General features: G+C 36.0%; 2 protein-coding genes across 8 annotated transcripts in view; one reads left to right on the forward strand and one right to left on the reverse strand.

The window, feature by feature from the left end:
- LOC306988408 (uncharacterized protein) overlaps positions 1-15,696 on the forward strand; it is a 45,386-nt gene that overhangs the window by 26,602 nt on the left and 3,088 nt on the right. For 2 of the 6 annotated variants that reach the window (XM_079593377.1, XM_079593378.1), the window contains 7 exons: positions 164-318; positions 1,161-1,257; positions 2,919-3,142; positions 5,750-5,904; positions 6,670-6,737; positions 6,857-7,004; positions 11,174-11,322. In XM_079593377.1, the coding sequence (XP_079449503.1) occupies positions 11,268-11,322 (55 nt within the window). In that variant the 5' untranslated portion in view covers positions 164-318; positions 1,161-1,257; positions 2,919-3,142; ... (2 more) ...; positions 6,857-7,004; positions 11,174-11,267. Of the gene's footprint in view, positions 1-163; positions 319-1,160; positions 1,258-2,918; positions 3,143-5,749; positions 5,905-6,669; positions 6,738-6,856; positions 7,005-8,161; positions 8,421-9,888; positions 10,294-11,173; positions 11,323-15,696 lie in introns of those variants that run through there. The other 4 variants (XM_079593379.1, XM_079593381.1, XM_079593380.1 and 1 more) reach the window with 4 other exon arrangements.
- On the reverse strand, positions 1,439-4,615 carry LOC306988417 (SLAM family member 5-like). Of its 2 annotated transcripts, XM_079593406.1 has the most exons (7): positions 4,071-4,514; positions 3,276-3,605; positions 3,009-3,118; positions 2,804-2,912; positions 2,349-2,453; positions 1,890-1,957; positions 1,439-1,633 (listed from the first exon to the last, which is right to left on the reverse strand). In XM_079593406.1, exons 1-7 carry the CDS (start codon positions 4,162-4,164, stop codon positions 1,529-1,531), a joined length of 921 nt encoding a protein of 306 aa, XP_079449532.1. In that variant the 5' UTR covers positions 4,165-4,514; the 3' UTR covers positions 1,439-1,528. The 2 variants fall into 2 exon arrangements, with proteins under 2 accessions (XP_079449532.1, XP_079449531.1); XM_079593405.1 differs by having other exon boundaries at positions 2,804-3,118; positions 4,071-4,615.

Consider the following 15,696-nt stretch of genomic DNA (forward strand, 5'->3'; position numbering starts at 1 on the left):
AACATGTGAGTATGTTTGTTCTGTTCAAGTCTATAGCCAGTCATTTTTACAGTATCTATACATTGTTTTTGGTAAAAGTTAATCTGAACAGCTTGTTCTGTTTTAATGCATAAATGATGAATTATGTTGTCTTGTAGTAATGCAACACGTTTATTTGTTTCAGTTGCAGGCCGTGAGTTCGTCTGCAGCCCTTCACCCACACGCAGTGTTTCCACAGCACATCTGCATCACACCTTCTGCATCTCATATCTCCAGTAATAGAAACCCGTGCCACATCTGACCAAAGACCACACGTACATCTCATTCTGAGCGGAGCAGGTAATGTCACAGTGCATGAAGCTTCTCGCATTCGATCTGTGCGTTAAAAAAAAAATACTTGTGCAAGACTGCAAAATAGAAATAAGTACCAAAATAAGAAGCATTTTGTTGTAATATTTCACTATAAAAGACTTATAGAAATAAGTACCAAAATAAGAAGCATTTTGTTGTAATATTTCACTATAAAAGACTTACACTGAGAATGTGCAACCGTTCAATCCTCTAGATATTTAAAAGAATACTTTTCATTTATTTTTATTGATTTATACCATTTTGTTTGCTTATTTTCTGCAACACATAAGCCTGTATTTATAATAGTTGTGAATATTAAATTGGTCAAATCATGAAAAATCTATTTTCCCCTCGAAATACAGCACACTATCACTCAAAACTTTCTCCTAAGCCTAAAAAGTAAGTTTATTGAATCACCTGCAAAAAGAAACCAGAATACATTAATACATAAAATTAACATGTGTCAGCAACTATTGTTTACAGTAACGCACATTTAGTTTTAGTGTCTAAATGTGATTGATTTGCAGATTTAAAAAAATAATAATTCTAAAACTGTTAAAAAAGAATCTACCTCAGTCATTACTTTTGGGTGATTCGGTTGCTTCTGTGACTCATTGATGCTCTTCATCTAAATTACTGATGGTGTTACTGACTAACTGGACCGAGCCACATCCTGTAAACACCCTCGGAAAGCATGTAACCAGTAAATGACAGCATGACCAATATACAAATCCATTACTTCTGCTTTAGAGGTTTATGATAAATGCATTATACATTCAATCCGGGATATTAAATCCAGGCTTTCTTTAATCACAAGTATTTGTTTGCAGAACAAATGTCAGCTCACCGACCTTCGGGCAGCCGAGCGGAAACTGAGATCTGATGTTTTGTTCAGCGTCTCGGCAACCAGCATCTTCAGTTTTACAGGTACAATGGATGACATCTGCGCTAGATCGTCTTCATTCTTTTGTACCAACTGCCTTTGGTTTTTTAAACGATTCTTAAATTATTCATTTCAAACCAAAATATATTTTTATTAGCAAATCTAAATAATTTTTTTTGTGCAAATCTCTTCGGGTAACTGATAAAAGTAGGCCTACACAAATAATTAAATTAAATAGTCATTTAATATACAAATTGGAAATATTAAATATAATACCAAATCTACAATACAAAAGACAATATACTTCAGTGACTCCTACAGGAACTCTGGATCTAAGTGATATTCTCTTGACATCTGTTTCACTGTGTGTTGATAGTTCACAGCTGTCTTTGTTCTTCTGCCCACATCCAGCAATGGTTTCTGTGAGAGAAAGAGAAAGAAATTCAATTCCTAAATTCCATTTTTGCCTCTTGAAACATGGAAAAGTAATAAGTGCCCGTGCATGGCGTGCAAACACTCCTTTTGTAATAGATTTGGATTAAAACAAATGACAAAACTCGTTCTCTCTCGTCACCTATGAATAGAAGATAACTGGGTTTGGAAGTATAACAGGTCATGTATTCAGCATGAATGTGAGAATAATTTCTGTCACATTCACAATGATTTGTTTACTGACCTGTGGCAGATCTCCAGTCTGAAGACAGTAGATGATCTGTGTGTATTCAGACTCTGTGATTGTCAGATCTACAAACACAAACACGTGTGGATCAGTGTGAGGAGAGTTTGTGTTTTTAACATCAGTATCACACACTCATCTTGCTCCGATCAACAGTTATGAGTAAATAAAGCAATATTTCCTTTGACATCAGAATGGGTTTTACTGCCATATAATGGAACATGATAGAAGACAATGTACAACATGTGAAGTTTAAATGACTTATTGCAAGTGTACCATTTGTTTTCATATACAGTTTTATAAATCAACTTGTAAATAAACATGCATGTAAAATTTTAATTGCGTTTACAATTTACTATTTATAAATCAGTTTTAACATAAATTGCAGAACGTCTTTTGAACATTTTTTATTTTGACCCAGAAAGTCTCATATCATTGAATGAATAAGGTAACACTTGCCCTCTTGTGTTGCTAGTTGAAAGTATTTCACCAACACAACTACAGCGATGACCATCAATAAACCGGATGATATCAGCGGAATAAGATGTGACGGCTGAATGAAATCTGTAATGAAGAGAAAACAGTAATTCATATGAATGTAATTAAAATGTAAATGTAATTGAGTCCTACAATGACTAACTTTAATCAAGACATTATATACGCTGTAGATCTCAAATTATCATCATTAACTAAAGATATTTAATGTGATGGTAAAGCAAAAGACAAAAAAACAAACAAATGTAAATTTGTTGATGTCTAAGTGAGTTCAACTTGAAAAGACACTTGACTTGAGATCACACTTTTTAAACAAAATATTTAAAGCTCATTAAGATAAACCAGCAGAACATGTGTGTTACCCTGCAATATTTACAATCATTAACATCCAAGAAATCTACTAAACAACTCTTACATACCTAGACATGTGTGAGTCTGACAGTGTTCACTGATATCCAGATGTGTGGTCTGGTTACTGATGGGATTGTTGAGCACACAGCTGTAAGTGTTGTTATCCTGATATTCCACCTCCAGAGGTAGAGAGAGACTGATGCTGAGATCAGACACACTGATGCTAGACAATACACTGATTCCTGCATACCAGGAGAGAGTCACATCACTCACATCCATCACAGAACACACCAATGAACATCTGGACTCTGATGATGCTGCTGCTGATGATGATGATGAACAGTTTGAAGAGTTTCTGGTGATGACAGGAATCTGTAGAGGAGCTGGAAAACGTGGAAACTGTTCAGGTCAGGAGCACTATGTTAATTTAATAGTCATAACAGCAATCACAAAACATAAACATCTGTATATCTCCGTCCCTCAAATCTCCTACACCAGCCCAATATCTTGATTTCTTGATCAACACTTAATTTTACTCACCATAGACAGTAACACTGAAACTTTTTTGTGTAATATTTCTCCTGATGATAGTTAGTTTATAAAGTCCAGAGTCTGTGGTTCTGATGTTTCTGATGGTCAGAGATCCAGTTTGACTGTCCATCTGAAGTCTGTCTCCAAATGTCACATTACTGTCAAACATATCAATGTTCTGCTTATGGATTTCAGCAACAGGAGTATCTGAACTGCCATGTCTATAAACCCACAGTATCTGATTATCTCTCTGAGCTTTAATATCAGTGTTTAGAGTGACAGTTTCTCCCTCAGTCACTGACACTGACTTTTCTTCATCTGTACCAGCAGCAAAAACACCTGAAACACAAACAGAAACACTTTTTAAAACTTTAATAAAAACGTATTTGCACATGCAGTTTTAGAGAAAATTACATGGCAAAAACCTACAGTTTCCACAGTTCACTATCTCAAACACACGTACATAATTATATCCAATTAATGGATTAAAAAACATGTTAGCTTATAATTTTAACACCATTTCTTCTGGAACTGAACTGCAGTCAGTTGTTAACTCTTTCCCAGAGGATGTTTTCCAGATGTTGTTGAGCTCCAAGGCTGAACAACATATTCAAACGTTGACACGAGCATGCTTTTTTTCCCTGAAGACTTTTTGTTAGTTGGAAGTTTACCACTTATTTCGCAATTCCTCCTCCACCCTTACTAATATTGAAAATACCGAAACAATGCATTCATTGTGTGAAAAGATATAAAATAGCGACGTTTGGGAGTGAAACCACATTTATTAAAAATTAAAACACTTACCACGTGAGAACCAAATCCACAGACAGATGAAAAATGATTTATGGATCATATTCACAATTCCATATCCGAGCCACCCAAAAAACTCCAAGTTCATGACTTAGTGCGACGTCATGTTTAAATCTATGAAGATCGAAGGCTATAGGCCTATCTTCAAGTAGCTAAGTTTAAAATATAATTTCGAATAATGAAGTTATTAGTAGGCTACTACTAAAATCTGTGAATTCAGTATCGTTTTCGCTTCTGATACACAAAAGCCCGTTACAATGAGGGTGCAGGCTCCGGCTGACAAGATTAGCCTACAACAGGCATATTCGTGATTCATCCTCCCATTTAAAAAAATAAAATAAAATGAAATACAGAAAAAGAAATACAGAACCCAAAACGCAACTTTATGATTTCAGTTTCAGACTTCCAGACTTCAGTTACTTCGTCTGTCTGGAAAACGTCGCCCCGCCCTTTAGTTCAGTTCTTGAGGCGTCTTTACAATAACGATAGCATTAGAGAAAAATCAGCTCTTTCTTCGACACAAACAGGATGAAGACTGTAAGTTGGGACTGTTATGAGGGTGTTAAAGTGCAGATTTTTTGCATGATTATATTTACTTTGCTCTACTTGTGGTTTGTTTCTCTTCTCTGCTCTTCAACTCCTTCCTGTCATTTTCCTCTCAGAAAAAAAAATCTTTTCAGAGTAGCCTACAGCTCTATATAACTAACAGCTGAATGTAAACATTTTTCCTGCAGTCATCAGTCTCTAATCTACCAAATACAACAGTTTTTATTATTTTTTATTTACTAAGCTGCTGCTTAGTTAATAAATCACAGAGTCGGTTGACAGGTGTAAGGTTTAAATGAAAAAAAGAAAAGAAAAAAGGAAATGTTGGCATTATGACAAAGAAATATGGTGTTTAACAGCTCAGCACATCCTGCAGCACAAGAGGCCTTCAAAATACAGTATATCTGAGATGTCAAATCACTGTACAAAAGTTACATAAACTTATGTATTGTATAGTTGATGTCATTTCACTTTTATAGCCACTAGTTCACACTATCAATATATTTTCTGACACTTTGGGTTTTGGTTGGCCACTACTTCCTGTACAGCAATCTAGTTAAGTTGAAAAGAAGTGTGTGTGTTTGTGCATGTGGGAATAATGGAGAGCACTATTCCTGTGTCTAGCATTATTTTAGGAAATTCAAATGACACATTAAAAAGGATGTTCTTTTGAATACCATCCATGATTTTCCTATTCTGCCAATTCTTATTTACAAAAGCATCTGCACACATGCACTGTAATACAAATATTCAGAGTTTGTTCATTGTATTCAGTCTTATCTCAGTGGACTCATTGTTCTCACTGAAGGTAATAAGGTCAAGGTCAGCCATCATCCTCAATGCAGCCTTTCATGACTCACATGACTTTCAAGATTATGTATGAGTTTCCTTCAGCTTTATTTTCTCACTTCTAGCTTCTTCCGCCTCTTTTAATTCTCAGCTCAGTTCTTTGCATTTTCCGTAACATGTGAGTATGTTTGTTCTGTTAAAGTCTATAGCCAGTCATTTTTACAGTATCTAAAAGTGGTTTCTGGTAAAAGTTAATCTGAACAGCTTGTTCTGTTTTAATGCACACATATGATGAATTATGTTGTCTTGTAGTAATGCAACACGTTTATTTGTTTCAGTTGCAGGCCGTGAGTTCGTCTGCAGCCCTTCACCCACACGCAGTGTTTCCACAGCACATCTGCATCACACTTTCTGCATCTCATACCTCCAGTAATAGAAACCCGTGCCACATCTGACCAAAGACCACACGTACATCTCATTCTGAGCGGAGCAGGTAATGTGTCACAGTGCATGAAGCTTCTCGCATTCGATCTGTGCGTAAAAAAATACTTGTGCAAGACTGCATAATAGAAGTACCAAACTAAGAAGCATTTTGTTGTAATATTTCACTATAAACGACTAACACTGAGAACGTGCAACCCTTCAATCGTCTCGATTTTTAAAATAATACTTTTCATTTATTGATTTATACCGTTTTGTTTGCTTATTTTTTGCAAAACAATAAAGCCTGTATTTATAATAGTTGTGAATATTAAAGTGGCCAAATCATGAAAACACATGTATATCACTCAAAACTTTCGCCTAAGCATAAAAAGACAATTTATTGAATATAACATGCAATAAATGGCTCAATTTGTGACATCAGAAACCTAAATACATGAATACATGAAATTCATCTTTTGTCATCAACTATTTTTTACAGTAACGTACATTAATTTTTTTGTGTCTAAATGTGATTGATTTTGTAGATTTTTATATTTTATTCTAAAACAAATGAAAGAATCATTATCTTGGCGTGTTTTGGTTGCTTCTGTGACTTACTGATGCTCTTTATCTAAACTAATGATGCTTTAATGGTGTTATACTGGTGAGCACATGCATGAAGAACTTTATTGCTTCCTGTAAATTAACATATAAAAAGCTTTTTACATTGATTTTTTTTTTATCTTGAAAGTGAGTCTTGAATATGAGCCAAGGCCATATGACTTATTCCTTGATTTAAAATGATAAACTCTTGATTTCTGTTTTATATTGGTAGATATGACTCCTGACAGACTAACTGGAACAAGCCACATCCTGTAAACACTCTCGAAAAGCATGTGACCAGTAAGTGACTGCCTGACCAATATACAAATCCACAAATCCATTACTTCTGCTTTATTGGTTTATGATGCACTAGATGTTCAATCCGGGATATTGAATCCAAGCCGAGTATTTGTTTGCAGAACAAACGTCAGCCCACCGACCAAGCAGCCGAGCGGAAACTGAGATCTGATGTTTTGTTCAGCGTCTCTGCAACAAGCAGCAGCAGTTTTACTGACAATGGGTCACTGACGATGACATGCGCTAGATTGTCTGCCGCACAAAGAGATGGTGTGATGCGGAGAGTGTTATTCCCCTACAGTTACACAAAACACCTGCTCTATATAAAGTGAAACCATAATAAAGCATTAAAGAACAATATAACTTTTTGTGAAGGCAGGTGTTGACCATAAGGGGGGAGTTCACAAACCTTTTTGAGAAAATGACATGGCAAAACCAACAATTTCTTACAAAGATGCCTACTAAAATATGTGCCCATAATATTTGAAAATTTTAAATATTAAAAACAACAAGCCTACGTTTAAAACAAACAATGATTTTGATGGATAAAGTTAGTCAAAGGTGTTAAATTAGTATATTTCTAATTAAAAAAAATTCACAAAAGCAACCCAGACAGCAACATAGTGTCAGCTCAGATTCCACATGTACGCACCAGAGGTGGGCCGGATCTGGGCCGACACTATGTTTCTGTCTGGGAAACGCTAGTCGATTAAGGTCTCATTACGTCGACCTTAGATTAAATATACTGTAGTTTATATTTTTTTCCAGTGTTGATGTTTTTTCAGTGAAATACAAATACAGAATCCAAAACTTGAATCTGCTTGAGTGATGAGTTCGGCTGAATAGTTCATGTATTCAGTGTGGATATATCAGTATTTGCATTATGCATTACTTTGTGGTTTTCTGTGTGATGGGTGGAAGGATGACCCAAAAGCGATATGCAGCAGAACAGTCTTTTATTAACAGAAAGGACTGTCCGGAGGTAAGCAAACAGAAGTTCAATAAAGTTCAGTTTAACAAAGGATCCTCCGCAAATGCAGGTAGACAGTAAACAATATAAATCTTCCGTCCAGACAGCAGAACGTCACAGGTGGAGAAGGACACTGTTCGAGCGCCAGCCAGCTCAGGTACTCACAGGAGACGGTGTAGCAGTGGATGAGAGCAGGTGCTAAACAGCTATCAGCAAAAGCACATCTTTAGCAAACAGGTACTTGGTGAAAGCGCAAACACACACTGCGCGCACAGGACAAAACAAGACAGGAACGAGAGGTAAGTACGCATAGACTTGATACAGGTATCTGATGAAATAATCTGGCAGAGAGACTGGGGAAAAGCAAGGCTAAGAAGGAGCAGACATAATTAAGGAAAGAGAGAACAGGTGTGGAAAGGAGGATACGGTGATAGGTGGCGAGTGGATACAGCTGGAACTGATGAGAGAGAGATGTGTGCGTAAATGTGGCAATCAGTGTGAATGTCCGTGTGTGTGCGTGTGTGACCAGAAGAGGGAAACAGAGGAAAGAGAAAGAGAAACGGGATCATGACATTCTGCTCTTCCCTAAACTCCACATCTCCTTCCTGTAATTTTCATCTCAGCGAGAAAAAAAAATATTTTCCAGATTTTACAGCTCTGATCACCTGAATGTTTTTATTTGCATAATGTCCACTGGCGGGTGTTTTGGTGACAAGGTAAGGCAGCACTCTAGATATATAGATTATATCAGCACAGCATTCATTTTTACATAATCCCACTGGCATCCGCTAAACAATCTTAAATCAGTGCACAAAAGATACATGTAAGCTGTACATTGAATAGCTAATGTCATTTCATTTCTATACCCACTTGTTCACGCTATCTAGAGATTTTCTGACACTTTGGGTTCTGGTAGGCCACTATTTCCTGTTCAACAAAGAGACAGAAATCTTCTTTTTATATTGATCATACCAGTAGTTTTGTTGAGGTTCATGTTCAAAGTGCTACTAACACTTGATGTTTTGGATTTATGAGTCCATCAAATCATGATTTACAAAATGATCTGTATACATATACAGTGGACAAAGAACCGCACATTGTGGGATGTAGCCTAGCCTAGCTGTTTTGTATACTGTTTGTATTCTGTTGCATCTCAGTTGAGCCTTTGTTCTCACTCATGGCAACTTGGCATTGAGAACACTACTTTAGTTTCTAGTACCATTACAGACCAAGGATTCATTTGCACCCCACACGTTTTGCGCACCTTCTCATATCTCCAATTATAGACATACCACATCTGACCAAAGGCCACAAAGGCCTACATCTCATTCTGACACATTTTATTTGACATCTGAAGGTTTTTTTTTTTTTTTTTTTTTTTTTTGCAAACACTCACTAAAGTTTAAATGTTGTCTATATCTCCCTCTGGTGGTCTCTGTCTCAGATAAACTCGCAGTAGTTCATTATATTGTCTGAGATGCTGTAATGCTCTCTGAGAATTTCAAGCAGATGGAATCTTATTGCGCGGTCACTCATTTTAAGTGCCGTTTGTTCAACTCATTGACCACATTAGCCTACATTGAAAGTAAACATTACCGGAAATAAGTGAGACGTATTTCCAAATGGACACGCGTCACGAATTACAAATTGTAAAGATTTAAGTGGTCCATTGGGACACAGCTTTTTTTATAACATACGTTGTCGCCTCGCAGTGATGATGTCAACCACTAACGCCATCAGTCAGCAAAGCATCGAGTCTTCTAATGAAGACATTTGTATAGTATTCAAAGCTCTGTCGGGCATGGGAAAGGAGATGAGTAAAAATCAAAGTGAAGAAAGAATGATCACTCGTCTCAGAATACAGGGCTCAACAAGACACTTCATCTATTAGGTATAAATGGAATGTGTTTACATTGCAATCAACCAGAATCTGTCCAATATGTGATGATGGATTGTTATGAAAAGGAAAGGAAGGAATTAAAAGAAGTACTAGAAAAATTAAAAATAAACTTCACTTTAAAAAACATCTTTGGAACAGCATTGAGGAAAATACATATGCAGTTAATGATTTTTTTTTTAAAGAAACAGGTCTGATGGAGCGAGTATAAAGGTTATTGCAAATATTATTATTTTTTCTTCCCCTACATTCTGCCAAATCTTCTGATTCACACTCCCGGTCAGTAGGTGGCGGTAAAGCACCTAATAAGCTGGTTTGCCAACCGCCATTAAAAACATAACAAGAAGAAGAAGAAGAATCTTCTGATGATGTGAGCACTGTCTATGGATGTGAGTAACGTTAGCAGTTCACGGTGTGCAGCGTATATTTATATAATTATAAAGTGCACTATTACCCTCGAGAAGCCCTTTTAAACGGGTGATTTATGTATTGTTTTATATTATTTGCGTCTTTTCTGGCGTTTGCCGACGGAAATTGACATTTAGCAGGACACGAGTGTTAAAATAAGGATGGTGTGTGTGTGTGTGTGTGTTTGTTTTCGTTTCTTTGTTCGTGTTTTTCGATGTTTGGAGCGATAATATTATTGTTGCCGAATGTCACTTGTCACAGTATGAACATGGAAACGATCTTAAGTGCGGACACAATTTTATATTTATATATATATTTGTTTTTATCTTTTGACACTTACCTTTATGATAATTAGGATGAGGTCTTATAATCATTGCCAGTTTGTGCATATACAACAGAATAACACGTAAATTATGTTATTCCTTTATTGCTTTTGAAGTTATTAGAACACTTATACTGAACTGCTGTAACCTTAGATGTAATTTGTATTTATTTGAATTTAATAATGATTTTATAAATATCAGATTGTTATAAATAATACTATTATAGAGCAAGTTTATGCTCATTCAGCATGTACCTTGATTCAATCTGTTTCTACCACTTTGAATAGAGTAAAATCTCTACTGATGACGCTCTAGAACTGTTTCACCTCATTTGTGTCTTCAGATCACCTGTAAACTGTCACTTAAAGCTCATTTTAATAGTGTCAACAAATTAAGGCAAGCAAAACAAAACACAATCGCCCCTTTTGAAGTATACACTAATTCTAACAATTTTATTCATTACAATCTCTGTATATTTCATGTAACAGCAATAAAACACTTAAAATCAATCAACAAAAACTGTTAAATGATAAGTTGAATGAAGTTGACTTGGAATGTTATTTTAACGTGTTTTTTTCATAATTTCAATATTTGTTTGTTCTTATCACTATACTGCAGATAAGGGTAAGATTGAAAATGCATAATTAAAAAAAAATATATATAGACTCAAAGGCAAAATATAAACATGTAGAATATATTTGTTTTCAAAATTCATTCAATAACTTTACCTTTTTGAAAGATGGATAGGATAAACACACAATTTAAATGCTTAAAATGTGTGCATTAAAATGATCAGTTTAATAATTTCTGCTTAATAAGATCTGCTCTTCCGACTACACAGGAATTCCCCTTTTGTGAAGATTCTATAACAATTCACTGATAAATGCTGGAATATTCCCATCAGCCTACAAGTGAAGAAGAGAAACAGCGAGAACATGAGTGATCCAGAGCCCTGCAGAATAAAAGATGAAGATACTGAAGAACAAAGAGGTTGGTGTTTATTCTTGATTTTTTATTAATGATGCTGAAGAACATTTAAGGTTATAAAACTTCAACAGTACATCAGATTTAGTGGATGAAGTTAGAAAATTCGCAAGAGCTGTGAAATAACATAGTTAGAGGAGCAAATCATATACAGGATACTTTCCATAAAATTAGTACAAAATTAAGTTTTCTTTAGTGTCAACAAAGGGTCAGTGTAAAAAGGTTTGAAAAACATTCATATTGTTAAAATAAGTGGGTCAGACTAGATGTTTTAAAAGCCGTTTTATTTTATATCCGTTTCACAATCATATTACTAAAATATGAAACCATTTTCAACCCTTTTTTAAAAACTTTCTCAGCCATTGTGACTAATTAGCATATTCATGGATCCGTGTATATGCAAGGGTTTAGAGTTATGTTAAGCTATTTTAAGCTTACGCTTAAATATGTCATTTTGGTGATCAAAGATGAGTTTTAAGGGTTAAAATGATTGACTACAGGGGGACTTCAATCATTGTTCTGAATCCGATCCGGATGTAGCCTTTGAAAAAGTTTTTTTGCTCAAAATGTTTTTGTTTTTTTTCCAAATGTTATTCTGATTTTCTGGAACAGTTCACTAAATAAGCTAAAGGAGTAGTTCACTTTCAAATGAGAATTAGCCCATGATTTACTCACCCTCAAGCCATCCTAGCTGTATATGACTTTTTTCTTTCAGACGAATACAATCGGAGTTATATTAAAAAATATATTGGCTCTTTCAAGTTTTATAATGGCAGTGGACTGCTACCAACAGATTGAAGCTCAAAAACGTGCGCACATCAGTCATAAACGACCTTCACACGGCTCCTGTGGTTTAATAAAGGCCTTCTGAAGCAAAACGATTAGTTTGTGTAGGAAAAATATTCATATTTAAAATGTAATAAAATAAAATAAATAGCTTCCAGCCAAGTGTAAAGCACAACTTATGCAAGTAATGCGACGTACTGCTGATATTTACGCTTCGTTGTGACGCACTACGCTATTTCCGACGTCATACATTTCATAAATTGCGCATTAGGGGCAAGTAGACTGCGTATGGCTGTTTGGCCGGAAGCTAGAATTTTACTTTGTAATGTGTTGAGTTACAGTAGCTCTAGCCTGGCTCCGCCCTCCTACGTACTTCCGCTCAATTTTCATTTTCCTTCAGTACTACGTCTGGGATTGTGGTATATTCTTGGGTTTTCTCCGATAAATTTTTTACCGGTCCAACCAGCGAACAGAAGGAGTGGCTGAGAACGATGACGTTGAGATTGTGCGCTAGTTTGAGTCGTCATACGCCACGACCAAACGTTAGCGATTGGTTATGGCAGATCCAGAGTTTTAAACTTCAACAGAGTACCCGCCTTCAAGGAAGTTAACGCTTGTCAATGGAGAGAGGCCAGACTCTCTGTACAAATGAAATTTACGAGAGTCTGGTAGGACCAGGCTACAGTAGTTCACCCAAAAAAGAAAATTCTGTCAGTAATTATTCACCCTCATGTTGTTCCAACCCCGTAAGCCTTAGGTTCATTTTCGGATCACAAATTAAGATTTTTTTGATGAAATCGCACTCCTTCATAGGCTGCTAGGTAATTGCATCTGCCAGCCCAGAAAAGTTAGTGAAGAAATTGTTAAAATAGTCAAGTGACTACAGTGGCTCAACCATAAGTTTATCAAGTGACGAGAATACTTTTTGTGCGCAAAAATACATATTTTATTCAAATATTAATTTTCTTCTCTGTGGGCCTCTGAGTGAGTTCACATAGTGTAACAGTGCAGCGCTTCGTCAGAACGTAGGCTCACTATCGGCCAGCATCACACACATGACCAGTGTCGGCCAATAGTGAGCCTACGTTCTGACGTACAACCCAAAAGCGCTGCGCTGTTACACTACCTCAACAGCTTAGGAGAATGACATGGAAGAGAAGAGATGGTTGAATAAAGTCGTTATTGTTTTGTTTTTTTTTGCACACAAAAAGTATTCTTGTCGCTTGATAAACTTATGGTTGAGCCACTGTAGTCACTTGGACTATTTTAACAATGTCTTTACTAACTTTTCTGGGCCGGCAGATGCAATTACCTAGCAGCCTATGAAGGAGTGAGACAGCTCTCAGATTTCATCAAAAATATACACAGGTTTTTAAGACTTTTAAATATTGCGTATTATTCGCATTGAATGAATTTTAATTTCCTAGAAAATTGTCTCTTAAAAAGAGTGGTTACCCTTTCATTCCAAATAAATCTTGTATAACGCTACTAACATTACCATTTTGTCAACGAATACAACTTTAGTTATGCTCTACTATACTGTCATATCCACAACGTAATTAAACAGTTTGCTTTTACACACAATATGTTTTTTTTGCAATATCATAAGGAAAGGATTTGAAATAAACACCCTTACAACCCAAAAAATTAAGCTATAACTATGACAGGCAACAATGTCAAATTGCAAGCCAATGTGATGGGTTATGTTTCACAAATTATGTTCACTCAATTTTCTGGCGAAGTTTATGTAATCTGCACTGATTTAGTGCACATACTCAACTCGATATAAATATTTAATATAGCCGAATGGCCTCACTTCAACATAACCGTCACAAAGCAACAAATAAAGGTTTGCTGGTTTGTTTGCTTTGAAGGGAATAGTGCAGAAACATAATAATGTGTAGTAATGCGCGGATTGCGGTTATATCCGTGAGTCGGATGGGCCAAGTAATAAAAAATAACATCACAATTCATTTCTGGTGGGTCGTGACTCGTGGGCATATGAGATGGATCATTAATGTGTTGATTTGAAGAAAGACTCAAAACTCTCATTTCATGGTAAAACGCAACAAAAGTCCATCACTCTTTTACTTTCGTTTCAACAACAACTTGTATCTCTTCAGGAAAAAACAATCAGGGACAACATATGCCTAGATTACCTCCTAGAGGTCATCATATAAAACAGAAAGGGAAAAACGTACTCGAGATGTTGCTTAATAACTTAACAGCTTTAGCTAAAAATATACTCAAGCTTAAAGATTAACTATGCAGGTTTTTTACCTTAACTCAACAGCTTCAGAGTCATTGGAATGGTTATATTACTTTTTTCGGGTTGAATGGTGGTCATCTCGCACCCCCCGATCGCCTGTGAGCGGAAAAACCACCCTTGCAACTTTGGCCTGGCGGCCGCAGCATCTGGCCGTAGAGCAATATAACGCATTGCTTTACGGCAAAAATAATCTGCTAAAATTCTGTCATTATTGCGCTCCCTCACGCTGTTCGAACCCGAAAGAAGATGATGTAGTAAAGAATGTCCCGTCTGCTTTGATGTCGTTGATCTACTAGCCTCCGGTAGGGCTGGGCGATATGGCCCAAAAAAAATATCACGATATTTTTTTTTATATCAGTCGATATCGATAATTATCGATAAATGTCAAATCTTTATTTATTTCAAGTTTAAAGACAGATTTGTACTCCTAAGTGAAAGCTGTAGAAACCAGAGCGTTGTGTTTATAAACTACTCTTTATTGTCAGAACATATCATGACAAACACTTGCCAAACAGGTGAACATTCACAAATCCGAGGTAGAACATTCAAACATTTGTCATTTTTCCTTAACAAAATAAATATCTTTATTTCAGTAGTATTAGCTTGAGTTAGGATGCAGATTTACTTTATACAATTTATGTTCATTAACAAAAACAGTAACATCTGTTACAAAAAAGTAACAACATTATTTTTATTTGGTAAAATGTAATATTCTTTAGTTTTATTAAAATTAACCATTGGTCATCCAGCATCATGCATTTAGATCATGATAACCACAGATAAAATGTAACTTTATGGTTTCTATGGTATTTATGAAAACCAGTAGCCTAAATACATTATTAAAAACTGTAATTATATTCCATTAGTCCTTTAATACATTGTCTACATTAATAATATTATACAATTCAATATATATAGGCTATATCCCACGCACATTTCATGGTGCAGTTAATATTACTAACGTTAGGCTAATGTTACAGTAACGTTACATCCGTGGTAAATGATGGGAATGTGTCGACGGAGAAGCTTCTGACTGTATCGTTGCGCACAGACAGTGTTTCTCCTGTTCGTCAGCGCGGTCTCATCTGCCTTTAAACTGGTTTAAATCACTGAGACATTTGTGTTCCTAGCTGAATACAAGCGCTTCTCACTGGATCTCGTGACCGAGGCCGATCAGAGTAAACGCGTCTGCTCGAGTGAGCTCGCGCAGAGAATGTCTAATAAGGGGAGAAGGTTCACTCTCGCTACACTTCCGGCTTCTGACTGGTTGCAGTTCCACTCTGATTCCACATGAGGGCGCTCACAGGACGAGTGCAGAATGAATG

Source organism: Phoxinus phoxinus, assembly GCF_949152265.1.
Source record: "Phoxinus phoxinus genome assembly, chromosome: 20".
Taxonomy (NCBI): Eukaryota; Metazoa; Chordata; class Actinopteri; order Cypriniformes; family Leuciscidae; genus Phoxinus; species Phoxinus phoxinus.

Bases quoted from the DNA above. Each gene is read 5' to 3' on its own strand.
- LOC306988417 (XM_079593405.1), bottom strand. From the start codon at position 4,164: ATGAACTTGGAGTTTTTTGGGTGGCTCGGATATGGAATTGTGAATATG. The intron at 1,958-2,348 runs GCAAGTGTTACC...TTGTGTTTGTAG, and splicing joins TCAACTAGCAACACAAGAGG to ATCTGACAATCACAGAGTCT. The intron at 1,634-1,889 runs GTCAGTAAACAA...TTTCTCTCACAG, and splicing joins AGACTGGAGATCTGCCACAG to AAACCATTGCTGGATGTGGG.